The sequence below is a fragment of the Mangifera indica genome, chromosome 5 (genome assembly GCF_011075055.1).
Source record: "Mangifera indica cultivar Alphonso chromosome 5, CATAS_Mindica_2.1, whole genome shotgun sequence".
Classification (NCBI taxonomy): domain Eukaryota; kingdom Viridiplantae; phylum Streptophyta; class Magnoliopsida; order Sapindales; family Anacardiaceae; genus Mangifera; species Mangifera indica.
The window spans coordinates 11,084,027-11,103,213 of NC_058141.1; the positions used below are offsets into that span (position 1 = coordinate 11,084,027).

A 19,187-nucleotide genomic window follows, 5' to 3' on the forward strand; every position below is an offset into this window, starting at 1 on the left:
TTATTTGCTAGTTACAAAATAAGGGTGACTTACACTTAAGTTTTGTGGGAGAGAGCCTTTGCCATATCATAGACACATCAGCCACATCAATCCCCCACATGTTTAAATGAAGCTGCCACAAAGATTTGATCGGCAAGAAAAATTGTTGCTCAGATTTGAGGAATGTCAACCCCGAAAGAGTGGAGAATATGAAACAAAGTTTCCAAGTTTTGTTCAGATCATTGAAGAAATTTACCGGCCCTAGGTTGCAGGTAAATTTTATTTTCAAACTCTATGTATGCATATGATAAATTTTATTTCAAAAATTATTTTAGAAACAATAAAAACTTAATAAATATATTAATATTCTATTAAAAATTTAAAAATAAAACTTGTTTAATAGTTTTGTAAAAGCGATCAGCATGTGGCCTAACCTAGGCCTCTCATTTTTGGCATGTCTCGCAAGAGTAAGATATGTAAAATTGCGGGCATTTTAGGAGCCTTAGGGCAAGGCCTGTAGACTAAACCAATACGACTTGTGGGTTGTCACAGGACTTAATATGTCAATAAATCGATTTGACCTATTAGACCCACTAATTAACAAGCTCAGACACAACTTAACTCTAATCATGGTAGGCTTAGACATAACCCATACAATGTCTATGTCAAACTATGCATAGAATGAGTGCAATCATTAATGGTAAAGTGACATTAATGGTATGAAATGATACATTTGTTTGGCTTGACTAATATAATCATGGTTAATTTTTGTTCTCTTTTTTCTTTTCCATGATTGAAAAAAAGAAAAAAAAAACCTTTATTGAAGAAGATAATCCAACTATTAACAATGAAATGATTTATTTGGATCAAAGTACATTACTTTAACAAGTTGGCTGATGTAACACATTTGTGTTGCAAATGCCTTTTTCTTTATATCTTATCTCTAAGAATGAAAAGAGGAAAAACCAGCTCAGAAAGTTTCATTGCCACACCATCATCTAGTTGGCAAGTAGCTTAATTACTTATTTACTTGTATAAATAGTATGAATTAAAGATTAAAATTAAAAAAAAAAAACAAGGTACTTGATATTTCCTGTCTGTGGGTGATCCGTATAGAAAAAATACACACACAATATTTTCTTCTTCATCTTTGTTTTTTCTTTTTGAGCAATATTTATTTAATCTGAAATAAATCAAATGGATTAAGTAAAACAAGATGAAAATTTTCAGATCTTCATTTTATTATTTGGTATATTCCACATCCTTTTTAAGATATTCCTTAGAGTGTGTATAATTCGATTTAAATTATAAAATCGAAATTAACTACTTAAAAGTTATAGTTTGCTCTGTAAAATGATTTGGTTTGATTTAAAATTTTTTCAAACCTTTTTTTTATTTAGATGATTTTCAAATCAAACTAAATTGTAAATCATATATTTTTTAAAATGCATATATATAGCTATATTAGACAAAAATTTTCAAAAAATAATTAGGTGTACAATTAGTTTTTTCCATATTTATTTTCTCATTTTCTTTACATATATATTGCATATATATTTCATATTTATTTTACATATTTGGATTATATTCTAGAAAATTACAATTTAATTAATTTATTAAATAATATATATTTAGAAATGAATGATTTTAATAAATTTAAGCTGTAATCAAACATTATTTTTCAGTTTAATTTGGTTTGATTTGAAAACTTTTCAAACTATTTTTTTAGTTTAATTTTAAAAAACTCTTAAACTGTACTAAACTATGTACACCCTTAGATATTTCACATAGTTTGAAAATGTTATGATAATATTGCTTTAAGTACCATACAAAATGTTTTCCTCTTTCTTCTTTTGTATTGATGATGAGCTGTTGACATTAATTTGATTAATTAAGCAAGAGTAGCCTTTTAATTTTATCATTCTAGAATCCAATTATCTTTTAATCTTTATAAAATTTCAAAAGAGAAGATTTCCTCTGTGATCTCAGTAATATCTCGACGCATGCACACTACTTTTCTGAAGACCTAAACTGTGTCATTGCTTTGCTTATGCCTTCAATAAAGATGAGTCATGCAATTGCAAAAAATCTAGATTCCCTTACTATGTTGAATATTCCCTTTAAATATCAATGGAATTGAAACCATTTACACTAAGCAGTTGCGCAGACTACACAAGGCAGTAGTTAATTATAAAGTGACAAGTTATGGGGATTATGGCAGTTAGCTCTATGCCAGACTTAGTTAAGACTTTCTCTATGAGATACTTACCTGAACCTACTGCACAATTCCATGGTCATGATCCTTCTGCAAAAGCTCCTCTGATGTATAAGCAAAGTAAGTTTTTCTTTCTCTATTCTCTGTGAAATGAGTGTATTGTGAGGGGTCTTCCTGAAGGTCTTTTAGTAACAAAATAATTTTTACATTGCAGGAAAAGTAGATTCAGTCATCAGAACAATTAACAAGCTATGGAAGAAAGCGGATAGTTTTGCACGCGGAGTTAGAGAACATGGTAACAATTATTTAACCAGATAGTTTTCACTGATTGTGAAGCTGGGTATCTAGGGTAGAAATGATTGCTTAATTAGTTTACTTTAAAGTCGTATGCAAAAACCTAATGCATTCTTGTTGCCGTGAAATTGTAGTGAGACTGGCGCCCAAGATTGCTGAAACTGTGAAGGGGAAGTTGAGTTTGGCTGCAAAAATTCTGCAAGTAGGCGGAATGGAGAAAATATTCAAGCAGCTGTTCAGTGTGAGAGAAGGAGAGAAACTGTTGAAGGCTTCTCAATGCTATTTGTCAACTACAGCAGGTCCAATAGCAGGCCTCCTCTTTATCTCCACAGACAAGGTTGCATTTCGCAGTGAGAGATCACTGAAATTCTATTCGAAGAACGGAGAAATTGTTAGAGTTCACTACAAGGTAATAAGTCACACATCAATTGCATTTTTGTTTACCTCTCTTTCTAGCATCATAATAAGTTTTGCAATTCCTGTGTACAGGTTTTGATCCCAACTGAGAAAATTAAGGGAGTAAACCAAAGTGTTAATATGAAGAAACCATCTCAGAAGTACATGGAAATTTGCACTGTAGACGATTTTGACTTCTGGTTCATGGGTTTCTTAAACTATGAGAAGGCTTTCAAATACGTTAAGCTGGCGATCTCCCAGAGCATAAATGATGTACTAAGGAAAGACCTTCTGCTATGAAAAACACCATTAATTAATCCTGTAGAGTATGTTATTATGTCAACCTCAAGTTTGTGGACAACTTCAGATTTTTCTAGATGAGCTAATTACGATAAACAATAATAAAAAACAATAAAGTAATGAAAGAGAACACAAGAATTTAAGTGGTTGAGCTAAAAATAATGTCAGCCTACATCCACCGTTGTTGATGAACTCCTACCGTAGGATAAAAATTACAAGCTTACAAGATAAGAATAAATCAACTAGCTACTTGCGCCATGACACTTAAGCCTAGCCTGTTACCGCAGAGATTGTCTCCCTACTTAGTCTTATTAAGGCTCCTAAGTTATTCATCTACTACTTACCACTTTGTCAGTCTCCATTATTGTTTCGTCACATAGCTTTATAACAAGCCCTTTATATAGTTGTAAAGACTTCTTAGCATCCTAAGAGGATTTAGGTAAATTTATTCTTTCCTACTAGAACACAACCTTTGACTATATAAATCCTGTAAGAACTATAACTCTCGTACATCTTATTTGGATTATGCATTCTTTCCGTTTGAACTAGTAGTTCCAACTTAGGATTCCAATCTTTGCTTAATGTTGATCCATATATACTTGGCGAATTCTCCACCTTAGAGCAAGCATAAGCAATTAATCATTCTTCGTATCTTAACTTCACCAACAAATTTCTAGTCGAGTGCACTGTGCTTTGATTATCAGGACTGATTGTGACCTGCTCTTGTCACTCTAAGCTCAACAGCCTAGCCTTCTAACCACAACTTCCTTGACAACATTGGTAACAATAACATATTCAAATTTAGTTGTTGATAAAGTAAACACATGTACCATGGCCTTTCAACTTATTGTACAAACAAATGAAGTAAACATAAAACTTGTCAACGACCTTTTGTCAAGATCTCTAACAAATTCAGAACTAATGTATCCCACAAGCTTCTCATCCTTGAATCCAACTTTATGATATGTTAGCCCATATGAGCTAGTCTCTCTACAATACTCAACACCCATTTAATAGATTGCTAATGTTCCTTTCCAGGGTTTGACATAAATCTACTGACCAAGCTCGTAGCATAAGCTAAATTCAGTCTTGTATATATCATTTAGTACATTAGGTTCCATACCGCGTTTGCATATGAAATCCTTACCATCGCAGCCTTTTGTTTAGTTGTCAAAGCTTACTGCTTTGATGAAAGCTTAAAATGTATTACTAAAGTGTTTGAACAATCTTAGTTTGAGTCATCTCATTCCTCTCTATAAATTTATTAGCGTAATTCTTTGTCTTTTTCTCAACTCCAAATTTTCTCGATTTCCATACCCAAAATCTTCTTCACAAATCCTGATTCCTTCATCTCAAATTCTAAGCTCAATTGTAGTTTCAATTTGTAAACCTCATTCAAGTTTGTGGATGCAATTAGCATGTCATCCACATCTAACAATAAGAAAATCTCGCACTGCTCAATTTGCCACTTGAAATAAACACAACTGTCGCTCTTCTTGAAACCATTATTTGTCAAAAGCTTATCAAACGGCAGGTACCATAACCTAGACGATTGCTTCAAGTCATATAATGAATTTCTTAGTAAGGATACCTCACCTTCCTTGCCTTTGACTGGGAAACTCTGAAGTTGGACCATGTAGATTGATACAGAATTGAAAATCTCTCTTGTGCTGTTGGAAAGTCGCCCTCTTAGGTTTTCTCTGCTTAAATTACTTCACAGCCATATATCCCAACTATTCTATTAAGTATTAAGTCACAAGAGACGATTAATAAAAAACTGACTATTGTATTAATCTTCTTTAATGATTACAAAAATAAAGTTCAGTGGCTCATTACAGTCTAAGCCATACATTAAACTGGAAATACAGTAAAACACTCTCAACTAGCATTGGAGAGTTGCTTCTCTCCCCTTTCTTACCAAGTTCCTAATTTTCTGCCCGAATGTCTTTTGCCTCTATATATATATGTATATATATATATTGCAAAGTGTTTATTCACTCTCAGCTTGCCACATTCCAGCTTGAATATCCTGGTGGTCCAGCCCTTTTCGCTGTTGAATATCTTCCTTTTGCTGTTCGGTTGTCTCATGGTCCTTTACTAAGAGCTTGCCATCTGTTATTTTCATCAAACTGCCACTTCTCCCCTTCCTCTGTTGCTTCTTCTTCATCCTAGGGAAAACATATACATGAGTTCTAACATAGATCTTCTTTTAAAGGAATCCATGCAAGAAAAATTGTTTTGACATCCATTTGTTCAAGCTTCATGTTATATTGAGCTTCCAAAGCTTAAAACATGTGTGTTTTACCATAAGATAATAGATTTAGTTTAAAGTTTATCCTTTTTTATGTAAAACGCTTTGCAATTAGTTTTCCTTGTAGCCTGCTTTCTCTACTCGACGTATACCTTCTTTCGACCAATTTTTTATTAGGTGGTTTGATAAGATCCTAGGTATTATTCTTCATCAATGAATCCATTTCATCTAACATCTTCAAAGCTTCCAGGTTAATCTTCATCTAACACTTGTACTGCGAACAGAGCGAAAAAAAAAAAAAAGTAGTTTTCCATATCTCTCAGGTGGTTTAAATTGCCTCAATGTTTTGTCCTTGGCTAGCTGGCACATACTCAGATCACCTTGCACATATCTGACTTGATCTCCTTCTACATCTTGGTCAACCGTGTCATAATCATCTACCTTTACTTGTTTTGTGGTTTCTTCAATGTCGAGCTTATCTAATTGCTTTGAATTTAAGGTTTGTTGTATACCTAAAAATTAACTTTATTTATAATCATCTTTCTCCACTTGTCTCAAAGATATCCATCCTTCATGTACATTTCAACCTCCCTAAAGGTGATATCATGACTCACAACACTTGGAAGAATTACCCTCAAGTAATTATAAGTTGGCAGCAAATTAACTTGATCACATCTCCTTTGGTGCTTTGAAGCTAATTACTACAAATGGACATTCAGCAGTATTTACAAATTATCCATAGAACTTCTTTGATAGATTAGCGCTCATCAATGAGCACCTTACCCTCTTGTGTAGAGTCCTATATATTTATGGAGCTAAGACATTCAATTAAGGGGTGCTAGTGATTGTTTTGCGCCTAACATTTCCTCATTCTCTACAAAAATTGTTGAATTTTTCATTGAGGTATTCCAATCCATTATTTGTCCTAAGGTTTTGATTTTCTCATCATCTTTCATTCTCAAAACATCAACAATGCTTCATCTATTAGGAAACTAAGCAAGCAATAAAGAGACTAGAAATCAAAATCATGCACACACAACAAAATATATTAGATGGTTTGACTAATAAATATTAACACTAAGTGTTTTTTTTTTTTTGGTTAACTTTAAAGTTAGAAGATACAAATAAATCTCTTATTAAACTTAGCATAAGTTATATCTTTTACAACATACGTCCATATTTTTCTTAAGAAATGACCAATGAAAATTATAAAGTACATACCTATAACTATGGTCATTAATGTACCTACAACTATGTCCTTAATGACATACATCCATAATGTTTGTATATTACAACAAATTTTATAAAATGTGACAATTTTTCTTCCCAATAAATGAATAATTCGTCTTAAAAAGTCAAACATGATGATATATCAAATCATTACAAACGAAGCATTATTAAAGGTAAAAAAAAAGAAATCATTTTTAATAATTAGTCATTATGATAAAATAATGTTTCGTTATAAAATCATACACATTTTAAAACAAAATTTTGATGAAATATTGATGGATGAAAAGTTATATTGATTGACGAAAGAATAAAAAATAAAACTATGTTTACAAATAAATCTAATTAAATAATCATTTTATACCCATAAATAATACATTTTATTTATGGGTATTTGTAGACATATCCAACCTGCTCATAAATAATGCATTTTATACAGGTATGGGTTTATCGAGTATGGATCCAAAAACCTAAACTTATACCCATAGATACTCGTAAGCAACCCACCGATTTATTAAAATGTAATTGTATAGCCTAAATTGTTAAGGTGCAGGAATAATGTTAAGAGTTGATTTTAATTAAAAAAAATATTTACAGTGTGTTTACCGGTTAATTAGTTCAGTTTTAGTCCTTAAATCTTAGTATGCCTGTCAAAACACAATTATGTCTGTTGAGAGAAAACTTAATTACCCAGAAAACAATCTTTTTTTGAATCATAATACCCAACAATTTTTAGAAAAATAATCAATCACCAGGGAAAAAAGAAATAAAACACTAGAGATAATAGAATATTCCTTTATAATAATATAAGAAATGAATTTTTCCTTGTTAATAATTAAGTAAATGTGGAAAAGAACATATTTTTTCACATGCAGTACCATAAAGTAGGGTTTCTTTTCTCCCTTTATTAAACATTAGGAAGAAATCTAAATTTAGACCCGGGGCTACTGTTTCGACCACCCGCGGCAACGAAAAGTTGCCGAGCAGCCACGATTATATTTGTTAGCTTCTTCATGGCTTCTGGATGGTTGATTATGGGGACATTCTGGTTCAAATCCAGTCTTGCAAGGATTGTTTGGAGTAGCTGCACCATCTACCAGCTTAACCGTTGCCATGCTCAAAATTAGTACTAAGCACAATATCAACACAGCCGACTTCCTGTCCAGGATTGCCATCCTTCACTTTTATTTTGCCTTGTTCTATCGACGTATAATTATTGTTTATATAGATTTTGAGTGTTAGCTTTAATTAGTCAGTTTTTTGAAATATTCTAACCTTCCAACAATTTACTTCTTTTGCCACTAATGTTCTATTGTCTAATCGTTCTGTTCCATTGCCAGTAAAGTTCCAACCTTTTTGTTATGATTTCATTCGCAGGTCTGTTTTATTAGTTGATTAAATTGATTTTTATTTCTGATAGGCCGGAGGACTATTTTTCACTCCAGTTTTAACTTGATCTCAAGAGTATATCTGCAGTAATTCAACAATCAAAACACTCACATATAAGGTAACTGATGTTAAAATTTTCAATTAGAGATAATAGTAAAATTGTCATTTTGTTACTAAACTCTAAAATTTTAAAAATTTATATTATTTCTCTTCTAAGTTTTAAAAACTAATACTTCAATTTATTCTCAAAATTTGAAAGGTTAACATTTCATCCTTAGAGTTTATTTCCTTTCTCCAACGACCATAATTCCAATAGATGGCCAACATTTTCCACTAATCTTTTAAATTCAGCCACAAATGATGACCACCCACCACTATGAAGGACGAAGAAACATCATCCTTCGTCATTTGGAAGCGTCGTCTTTCATCGCGTCTTCTTGATTTGAATGACGCTTTGTCATCCAGATTTAGACGATAATAGGTCATCTTCGTCAAAGAAAATCAATGATCAGATTCCCTAAGCCACAGAAGATGAAACCTACAAATGGAAGGAAAAGTGAATTTTTTAAAGTTTAATCATGAGAAAAAATTATTAGTTTTTTAAACTAAGGAGGGAAAATGATATAAATTTTTAAGGTTTAGTAAAAAATAATGATTTTACCCTTGCTTTTAACTGAAAATTTTAATAGCAATTAACTCATGGGCGAGTATTTTGATTTAAACTATCGCTGAGTATGATTTTGAAATTGGCTTATAACTTGAGTGCGAAATAGTCTTTTGGCCTTTCTATTATTATAATATTATCTATTGTCGAATCCAAATAAATAGACAATAAATTAATTTTTATTTTTAAGATCTTACCTTTGGGTACAAAAATATCGCGAAGTTTTGATATACTTCTTCAACTTTAACCATACAAATTCTAAAGTCAATACGGTGAGCTTTGAATTAGGACAACTAATAGACAATCATTCATCCTTATTCTTTCTATTAACATTGATTCATATCCCCATAATACTCAACATCATTAATGCGGAAAGGCGAAAACAAACTGAGTTCGAATATCTTTTGGATCAAATTTAGTTTGAATAAAGGTCCGTTGAAACCCTTTAGCAATCAATTTGGTTTTTAACTTCTACAAACTTCCATCAACTTTGAATCTTCTTTTAATCACTTATTTGTGATCCACCACATGCATATTGTCAGTCAAAGATACTAATGTGCACGTGTTATTCTTCAACAAAACATTATACTTTTCTGCCATAGTTTGAACCCATAAGCTTGGTGCACTCTAATACGATTTTAGAGTAGGAGTAATGGAAGAGCAGAAAAAAATTCTAGAGAAAGAGTTCAAACGTAAAGAATTGAGAGAGAAGAAAATGAATAGTATTTTATTCTCATTGATTTTGAATCGTTACATGTATTTTTTTAAGGGTTTTTGCATACCTAATTGCCAGGTCAACAACATTACAATTTACTAATCAGCCAATCTTTACAAAATTCAAATAAAAATATAAAATCAGCATAATCTCAAACAATAAAACTATATGTACTAATTTTGAATATGTAAATAGATACATACTTTATATATGTTATTATATAATTAAGTGATTTTGAATTAAAGATAAAATAACAACTAATCACATGATGACATATATAAGTGTGTATTTATTTGTATACTTAAAATATGTACGTATAGTATTGCTTAATATCAAACGCGTGATCCATTCTTCATATGACACCTTCGAACTACAATTGAAACGGTGTGTTTTTCTTGTCTCCTTAACTGTTATCTAACCACGTCGTCTCCTCACCTTAATTATCCAAATGTGTACCATGCAACCTCCTCCAAACTCCGTAAAATTGGCCAAATGACTATTTCCCACCTAAGGTTTGATGTTTTTTCAAGTTTTCACCATTTAACTATGGAAACACCAAACACCCACCCATGGGCGGTTAAATTTAACCAAACCTTAATGTCTGAAACTTTTATCTCTTTTTGCCCCCCTAAACTTTAAAAACTAAAATTTTTTCTCAGCCTAAGTTTTAAAAAATGGCAGTTTCACTCTAGGGTTTGGTTTTGAAATCTCCGGCTCCGTTGCCGATGGCGTCTCCCTCCCGAAGCATTCTCTCCTTCCGACGATCCCTTTCCTCCCATTTGGAGGTCCGATCGGCGTCGGAGATGCCTTGGGAGACGAAGAACTTCGTTGGGGCCGTCTTCCCAGACGAAGACAAATTGGGAAAACGGTCGTCTTCCCAGAGGTCTTCTTCTGAGAAGACGATCGTCTTCTCAAACGAAGACGACGGCTTCGTCTTCATCTGGGAAGATGAAGAACTTTGTCTTTCCCGACGAAGTTCTTCGTCTCCCAAGACGTCTTCGACGCCGATCGGATCTCCAAATGGGAGGAAAGAGATCGCCGAAAGGAGAGGATGGCTCAGGAGAGAGAGGTCGTCGGCAATGGAGCCGGAGATGTCACCGGAGATTTTAAAACCAAACCCTAGGGTGAAACTACCATTTTTTAAAACTTAGGCTAGGGGAAAATTTTAGTTTTCAAAGTTTAGGGGGGTAAAATAGATTATATTTTAGTTTATTTTTTAATATTATAGAGAAAATGAGGATTTTACCCTTCCACCGTTATTTTTAACTGACCATGGGTAGGTATTTGGTGTTTTCATAGTTAAAGGGTGGAAACTTGTCATTACAGCATACCTTAGGTGGGAAATAGTCGTTTGGCCCCGTAAAATTCTCCAAACATGAAGCACCCACATTCAAAACCACCGTTATCTCTAGCCTCGCCATTCCTGCAAGCTCCAATATCTCCCTTTCCCACTCCTTCCCATCCCCAAAATGAACATATCAACATTTCTATCCATTGCAATCACACATAAAGCTACCATAACCCTGTTATTCTAGTTGTCATACCTCTGGTTGTACTTTTCCCTACACTACCCGTAAACCCAACTAAAACTCCATTAAACCTCTTGTTTTTTAATAATCGGAGATTTGTTTGTATTTGTTGGATAGGTAAATTTTGATTATAGTAATCAGACTCATAACTACTATATTAGATAAGTTATATTTACCTCTTGTTCGTTGCACAAGAAGCCACATTTACCAATGTATCACAATGTTAACATCGCCAACCTTCAACTGGTGCAAAACCCTTGTCCCAACCCTTGCAAACACGGTTTCCAGAAACGCCAACACAGCCTTCACCACACAATCGGGGACAAATGAAGTCGTGAGCATCGAATTGTTGGCCTATGATGGCAAAAAACCGCTTGTTTGTGTTGGGTTGTAAGCCTCTGGTGTCCATGCAAATGATGCCTGGACGACCCCATCTGAGCAATTTGCCATTGATAATTCAGCTATCTCAGTGGCATTCCAAATTGGTGAATCTGGTGTATAAAGACGGGTATTTAAGGATGTCTGAATGAGATTATTAGTGGAAACGAAAGGTATTTTTTATAGTAAGAAAGCGAGTTGTTGAAGATGTTGAAATCCCAAGTTCAATGCTTAAAAAAAAAAAAAAAACAGTAACAGTAAAATGATCTCATTCTAGGCTCTGGACGTCATGGAAAATTTTACATAGCCTCGTTTCAATGGCATCCAAAGGAAGAATTACGAGAAAATGATGCCTGACAGCCCACCTATCATGCAAGGCAATTCAAAAACAGTAATGCAAATAGATTTATGACAGACAGGCTCTTTACAACTTCTGCCAAAAAAATATAACTAAACAGAACTAACTAGTACAACCAATAATTTTAAAGTTTCAAGAGAAAAAAAAAATACTACATCACTATTCCTATTAATAATGCACCCCCGTTTTTTATAGTTGCCTATACAGATTGCATGTATTTTCTCCCCCTATGGCTTATTGAAAATTTTAACAAATGACAGTTGAGCATCAGACACATTGTGCTTGCAAATAAGCAACCTTATTCAGGCTAATTTGGATGGAGAACCTTCTAACTAAACATTAGCACAAGCAAAGTAGTCTTCTCTTTTGTACATTTTACAGCTAATTCACATCACCTATGAGCAGATGTGTGCGGCATCGGGTATGGCATAGCACCAGCGTTCATTGGTGCACCAGGAACCACTGCTCCAGGTCCTGGAGCTCTACTGCGGTATGCCATGTGTGCTGGAGCAGGAAGATTCACTGGGGTGCCAACGGCTGAGACAAGGGGTCCTCCTATAGGCTGACCTATAGTAGGAGTAGCATACATGCCAACAGCTGGCGGCCCAGCTGGATGTTGGGGTTGCTGTTTAGCTGATTTGCCAGAAGAAGCCCCTGAAGCCAAACCATTGGTTTGACCTGTGATTGGTCCTTGGGCTGCTGTAATGTCTCCATTGCCAACGCTGGTGATATCATGAATGCTTGATCGCCTCCTATCTTTGTTCATCGAGTTCAATCGGATGAAGTATTTTTGTGCATGGCTTGCCACCTGTGTTGGTGTTCTTGTAACCACAAAGTTGCGAGATATACTGCGCCAGTCACCTTTACCGTATTTGTCCAAACCAAGAAGAAATAACCTGTTTGTTGAAGAATGCAGAATTAGAACTTACCAATGAACAAGAATAGCATACAGAACAAGATAAGGCTGAAGAATAGTTCAAGCTGCACCATGTTTACAACCCTATCCAGTAGCATGCAAACTCAATTCTTATTCAGCATTTACAGTCACTAATTGGATAGGCCATTCTAACAGCCTTTAATCATGGTTTTTATTCAGTTTTTCCTGAATCATAACAATGAAATCAAAAGTTCTTCACTATAGCTACCACTATCATTCTAAACAATTTTATGCAAACCACATTGTGAATTCAGATCATGAATATGAAAAATTAGATCAAACTCTCTCAGCAAATATTAACTTTTCACCCTTTCTACTGACTCCTATAGTTATTCATATTTTTTTCCCTGCATTTCTACATGATATTATCGCACCTTTGCATACAAGATTAATTCTGTTGTCAAACTACATGTGCAGTACTAGACAGGGTAAAATCCCTTAATATATTTAGAGTACAAATTTGCCACTGTATTCATCAATTTATAATCTAAAGTTTACCATGAATTTGCACTTATTCATTCCACAAGGCAACTGCTAAAGTAGTTGAATATAAGTATTTCATTGCTACCATACAAGCTTGGAGGCCTAACTGTATATAGGCTAAAATGTCCCAAGACCTTTTCTCTTCAAGCAATTTACTCTTTTTAAAAATGGAACTCAAAATCAGATTAATTAATCTGACTATGCAACCTAACTGAAAATTTTTATGCTAATTTTTTTATAAGAGAAAGTATAGGCAAATTATGAACACAATCTTTCTGGTAAAATTTACTCAACTGATGCAAAAGCTGTAATAGAGAAAAACGCATTTAGAACATACATAGGCTAACAGATTCTTCAAATCAAACATGAGTTGAACTGCTAAATGATAACTAGTGTTAGACATAAATAAATAACTGATTAATGACAAAGGAAAATTCAAACATGACTTGAACTGCTAAATGACAATTAGTGTTAAATATAAATAAATGACCAATTAATCAGGAGATAAGTACTCAAGTTCAAGATTCAAACCCCGAGGATACTACTAAAAGGATGAAACTTTCATTTCACCATCTTTGTAATATTTGTTGATGATATAACATAATATGTCCTCCAACAAGGGGAATTATATTAGAAAAAATACTCTTACAACTCAGAGGAATTAATGAATGGTGTAAAAGATACATGGCTATTAGCTTAAGTTTAGTTACTCAACATGGTATATATACATGAACCAAAAAGCTTGGCATTTAAGTCATCGCATTCAATTGATTCAGTTTATAACATAGATTATGTGGCTTTAATTATAACATTAAATATGTTTGCCCTTTGCTTACATGCATCTGTGTTTTGGTTCATTGGTTCAAATAATTACAATTAGCCTTTTGCAAACTAGATTAGCTAAAGCCTTCCAACAATGAATATTGATTCTACTCATGGGTTCCATCATCTAATCTAAGAAAATGAAGCAATGCCTCCTGCCCTGCCTCCCCTCCAAAGTAGATAAGTCTAAAATGCTGAGCTCAACTTGACTATCACGATAAGGAATCCTCATTTGGCACAATCAAGGTGCAACTTCCAATGCCTTTCACCATCTATTATTTGTTTTCATTGGCCTATCATACAAATGTATATTTATCTAGACAAGTTATCAAGAAGACCTGCCACTTCCAATCTGCGCATAACAGACATTAGCACATAGGGGAAGTATGATCATAGATCAAAAGCATAAATTACTTTAGCAAGTGCTACGATTGTAATGGTCTCTTATTCAACTAAGTAAACCTTTTTCCAAACACCTTATGCTAGGGCACCATCAAGGTAATTTTATGGATTTGATTTAGTGTCATACTTTCCTTACAAATCTGACTGATTTATAAATTCTCTCCAAATGAAGACTGCTTACAGCCAAGAATATGATCACCAATGAACATTAAGATTATTAAACTATGGCCAAAAGACTTATTCCCACCCTAGGTATGGTGAAATCACAAACCCCCATCCTCCAACTTTCAATAACTCAAACACCCACCCATAAAGATATTTCTATTAAAAATATAAGTTAGAGATAAAGCTATCATTTACTAAAAAAATTAAAATTTTGTCATATTTTCCTCCCCAAGTATAAAAAACTTACAATTTCCCCCAACCCAAAGTTTGAAAACTGCAAATAACCCCCTAGGGTTCCTCTTCTCTTCGGCGTCGATTAACTGTTTCCGATTGTCGGCCATCCGTCCTCCCAACTTATCTCTTCCTCTGGTCACTTTCCTTCTCTCTTCGACCATCTTCAGCCGAGACAAAGATGAACGGTCTTTGTCTCTCAAATGAAGATGACAAGTTTTCATCTGAGAGATGAAAACCGTTCGTCTTTGTCTCAACAGAAAATGGTTGAAGAGAGAAAAAGAGTAACTGAAGGGAGAGATAAGGCGGAAAGGAGGATGGCTGAAAGTGGAGACAACGAATTGGCGCTAGAGAGAAGAGGAACAAACCCTAGGAGGGTATTTATTAGTTTTCAAACTTTGAGTTGGGGGAAAATTGTAAGATTTTTAAACTTGAGGAGAAAAATATGATAAAACTTTAATTTTTTAAATTTCGTAATAAATGATGGTTTTACTTCTAATTTTAACTGAGATTTTTAACAGAAATTTGTTCATCAATAGATGTCTGAGTTTTTGAAAGTTAGAGAATGGAAGTTTGGAATTTCACTAAACCTTAGGTAGGAATAAGTCTTTTGGCCCTTAAACTATAGTGTAGGTATCATGGGCCCTAGAGTACTAAGCACTTAAGTAGCTTGTATCCTTGTTTAATGCAAATATATATTTTCCAATTAGATGTTGATGCTGACCTATCCTAGCTAATTTGTCACATCGCAATTAAAGGCTATTGTTCAGTGGCTTTCAAGAAGGTAAAACAGTGAGATAGTTCATGAGAAATATCATGCGAATACTTGGGTATTCAAACACAAGGCAGAAACAAAATTTGCCTATACAGCCACAAATGTCATAAAAGAGAGATAAGATATTGCCCAATTGCTCAAACGAAATTAGGAACAGCACCCGAGAAGAAAAATTAAAAAAAATTTAGCAGAAACCAACATGGTTCTCATAATAGAGGGAAAATGTGAAACTACTATAAAGGATGGTATCAAATCCTTTAGCGCAAAAGCATAAGCGCCATTAAAAATAATACCTAATCCATGTTATTCTTGAATTCCCATAACCATCCTTGAGCTCTATGATCCTTACCCATAAAGTGAAGTAACCATAAAAATTCAATCTTTGTGCTGCTACTGAAACAAATTGAATTATGTCACTCCAATGTTAATCATACTTAGAGGTATCCGTTAATCAATTTGTCCCACTCCACCCCAAAATTTAGAGATATCAAGTTCCCAATCTATTGTCAATACAAGCATTGCTACAACACAGTATTCACCCAAAAAAGCATAATATTTTTTTTTAGTTATTTATACTTCAGTACTCTCCAATTCTAATAAAAAAAATGTTTCACACCCAGTTCTTTAACTACAATAGTGAAAAGATAATCATAAGAAGAAAACTCTACAAAATTTGCAAATAAACATATCAGGAATGTGAATCCCCTAAATTGAACTAAAACCCACATCGGAGTTTATTAGCATGGTAACATCATTAACACCACTTAAAATTCAAGTTGATGCGTTCATCTTTTTAATCATTCTTTCTTTTTCTTCCTTTCTTCTTCCCCTCTTTTAGAAAAGAGACCTCAAGCAAAGCACATGTTACACGGACTTTCTAAGAAAAATAAGTAGCATCTCTCAATCTCAATATGCATTGCAAATGTAATTTTGATATTGAGGGAAATAAAAAGATAAAACAAAAATCTCTCACAAACAAATATTTCTTACTATAAAACAAATGTCTAAATAACATACTGTAAGACATAGGCAATTAGATTCCAGCAAAACGTGAAATAAAATTTCTCTTCCACATATTAATCATTGAGATTCCCATTTTAAAATATACTGATAAACTGTGCTTTCTTGATAACTAATTACTACAGAATATATAGCAGCAACCAAAAACATTAGGAAGCTATACAGAAAGTCAGAGCTTGCTACATCCTAACCAAAATAACCACCAGGGAAAAATATCTCGAGTAAATGGTAACTTCTCGAAATCAAGTCTATAGAAGCAAGGTAAGAATTTCACAGCAGTGTCAGGGTACAAGACTGCAGACAGTCAGATAAAAGTAAATCTCAATTGATACTAATATTTGCAGAAGTATGAAGATGCTAAACACAAAAGTAACCCCACAGAAATCAATCTCCGCCATAATAAGATATTTTGTATGTGCAATCCATGAATCGATGCAGAGAAACAAATAACAAATAATAAATAAAAATTTAAAATTAACCTGTGCTCATCCTCTGTCCAAGCAATCCCTTTACGGCGTTCCTGATCTGACCGTGAAGACTTACTTCCATGGTTGGACTCACTGTTATAATGCCCATAGTGGCCACCTTTCTTTCCAGTTCCTTCATCACCACCATGGCCTGTAGATCCATCAGAAGATGATTTATAGCTAGGCAGAGGAATACAACCTGATTCAATGCGGTTAACATCATCCACTAAAAGCTCATAGTGATGCTTAATCTCTTCCAGAGTTTTCCCAGGTATATCAGCTACAATTTTCTCCCATCGATCGGAAGCATCTTCAGGATAAGTTGCCAGAGCATTTTCAAATGCCTTATCCTGCTCTCTTGTCCATTCGGAGCTACTGCCCACTTCATCCACAGTCATCTAGCCTAGTTTGAACCTCCTACCCAGAACACAACCCACAAGAAAATAACAAAGAACAGCCACCAACCTTCTCTAAACTTTAGGCTAGTTTATAACCCATCTCAAAACATTAAATTCTGAATTGAAAAACAGATAAAAATTATTTCAGTAGCAGATATCACTACTACCTAGATTGATAGCTGACTTAAACTGTCAAATTTGGGGGTTTAGCAAGAAGTGTCAAGGTATAGAGCTAGCAAGAAGAGAGACAAAGAAACCCAAGAAAAGGCCAAGGAAGCTGAACCAGAGATCACCTCCAATAAAAATCAAAACACACCAGTAGAGTATGTGAAGAATTCAATGGTGATTTGCTCCACAATTCAAAATTGGACTCTTGTGACTTGCTGACCTATTGATGAATGAAAAGGCAACAAAGTTCAGTTAGACCATGAGAAATATCTGAAAGCCATAATATCGTAGATCCAGTAAATGGAAGTTTAAACAGTACAAAAATAAGGGTAACCGTGAATTCTACAGTATTGTAATTAAGGTTTGGATAGTGAAAGGTATGAAAGATACAAGGGAGAAACCAAACACAGAAGAAAAGCCTAGAAGTTTATAATGGACAGTATAGAGTATTCCAATTTTCATCTCCACCTCCAACAAAAATCCAGTTAACCAAAGGCTCTACTTGAAAAGAACAGTTTTAACAGTGTAGGCCCACAGAAATACAACCTATTATAAAACACTCACTGCTTTTAAAGCTCAAAATTTTACAGCACCGTCTGCAGGACCCCGCTTATTTGTTTTCTTCTGCCAATTTAACCAGACAGTAGAATCAACATTAATTGCGAATACACTTCTCAATCAATGATGCTAAAAGCCATATAAAATTCACACTTTCAATCTAAAAACTCATGAACTCAATAACAGAACTAATTTCATATCCTGAATTCCAAATCAAACAAAAATTTAAATCAAATATCAAAACCAATCCAAGAAAAAATGTGAATTGGAAAAAAAGTGAGAGGTTGTTAAAGAGCCAATATTATTGACATCACCAATTTCCAAAGAAAAGGAGAAGTGTTAATATCAAAAACCATGGATTCAAAACCAGCACTTGAAATTTTGGATTCAAACCATGTTTAGGAAACCACATTTCAAAAAGGTAAAAATCTTTTATTAGCCTAAAACAAACATAACAGTAAAACCCACTATTTAGTACCTGGATTTGAACCACGGATGGAATAGCTCTACTCTCCTGAAATTACTTTTTTTTTTTTTGGCCTTACTTTTCAAACCCTCAAATGGTTATTAAACAAACTGTACAAAATGCCTCGAAATGAAAGATTGCCACCAACTCAAAATACTAGCACTATCAAGATTTTGACACACAAACCAACACTTAGAAACTTCTCTTTCAAACAGGAATGCGAAAAACCAAACCTTAATGAGCAAAATCCAACTCTAATATCTCTCCCTTGCATCTCTGTAAATTTATAAACAGAAATATACAAAAATTAATACCAGTAAGAAATCTTCATCTTTAAAGTTTTACAGCAAGTTTACATATGTAAACAATACCCAAATGTTTAAAGAAAAACAAATAAATAAAAAGTGAAATTGGGCCTAAAATAAGAACAAATATTGGGAGTATCCAGAAACAAGATAAAACCAAGTAAAAAAAGAACAACCCTTGAAAGCAAGCAAATAATGGGTTGAACAGATAGCCTCCAGAAGTTAAAAATTTACAAGGGCAAACATTGAAATTATAGTTGATGTTGATGGGTTATGATGAAATATCACAAAGAGG

At 33.7% G+C, this 19,187-nt stretch overlaps 2 protein-coding genes across 3 annotated transcripts; one reads left to right on the top strand and one right to left on the bottom strand.

Moving 5' to 3' along the window:
- The first annotated feature begins 2,004 nt into the window (after positions 1 to 2,004).
- LOC123216590 (GEM-like protein 6) lies at positions 2,005 to 3,208 on the top strand. The gene is made up of 4 exons (XM_044637052.1): positions 2,005 to 2,314; positions 2,409 to 2,489; positions 2,623 to 2,897; positions 2,978 to 3,208. Exons 1-4 carry the CDS (start codon positions 2,185 to 2,187, stop codon positions 3,182 to 3,184), a joined length of 693 nt encoding a protein of 230 aa, XP_044492987.1. The 5' UTR covers positions 2,005 to 2,184; the 3' UTR covers positions 3,185 to 3,208.
- An 8,510-nt stretch (positions 3,209 to 11,718) lies between these two features.
- Positions 11,719 to 18,145, bottom strand: LOC123216589 (transcription factor SRM1-like). 2 transcript variants are annotated; one of them, XM_044637051.1, is made up of 3 exons: positions 18,128 to 18,145; positions 17,010 to 17,783; positions 11,719 to 12,591 (listed from the first exon to the last, which is right to left on the bottom strand). In XM_044637051.1, the coding sequence occupies exons 2-3, from the start codon at positions 17,393 to 17,395 to the stop codon at positions 12,087 to 12,089; spliced, it is 891 nt and encodes a 296-aa protein (XP_044492986.1). In that variant the 5' UTR covers positions 17,396 to 17,783; positions 18,128 to 18,145; the 3' UTR covers positions 11,719 to 12,086. The 2 variants fall into 2 exon arrangements, with proteins under 2 accessions (XP_044492986.1, XP_044492985.1); XM_044637050.1 differs by lacking the exon at positions 18,128 to 18,145 and having other exon boundaries at positions 17,010 to 17,965.
- Positions 18,146 to 19,187: the final 1,042 nt, after the last annotated feature.

Bases quoted from the DNA above. Each gene is read 5' to 3' on its own strand.
- LOC123216589 (XM_044637051.1), bottom strand. From the start codon at position 17,395: ATGACTGTGGATGAAGTGGGCAGTAGCTCCGAATGGACAAGAGAGCAG. The intron at 12,592-17,009 runs GTTAATTTTAAA...TTCAACAAACAG, and splicing joins TGGACAGAGGATGAGCACAG to GTTATTTCTTCTTGGTTTGG.
- LOC123216590 (XM_044637052.1), top strand. From the start codon at position 2,185: ATGGGGATTATGGCAGTTAGCTCTATGCCAGACTTAGTTAAGACTTTC. The intron at 2,315-2,408 runs GTAAGTTTTTCT...TTTACATTGCAG, and splicing joins TCCTCTGATGTATAAGCAAA to GAAAAGTAGATTCAGTCATC. The intron at 2,898-2,977 runs GTAATAAGTCAC...TCCTGTGTACAG, and splicing joins TTGTTAGAGTTCACTACAAG to GTTTTGATCCCAACTGAGAA.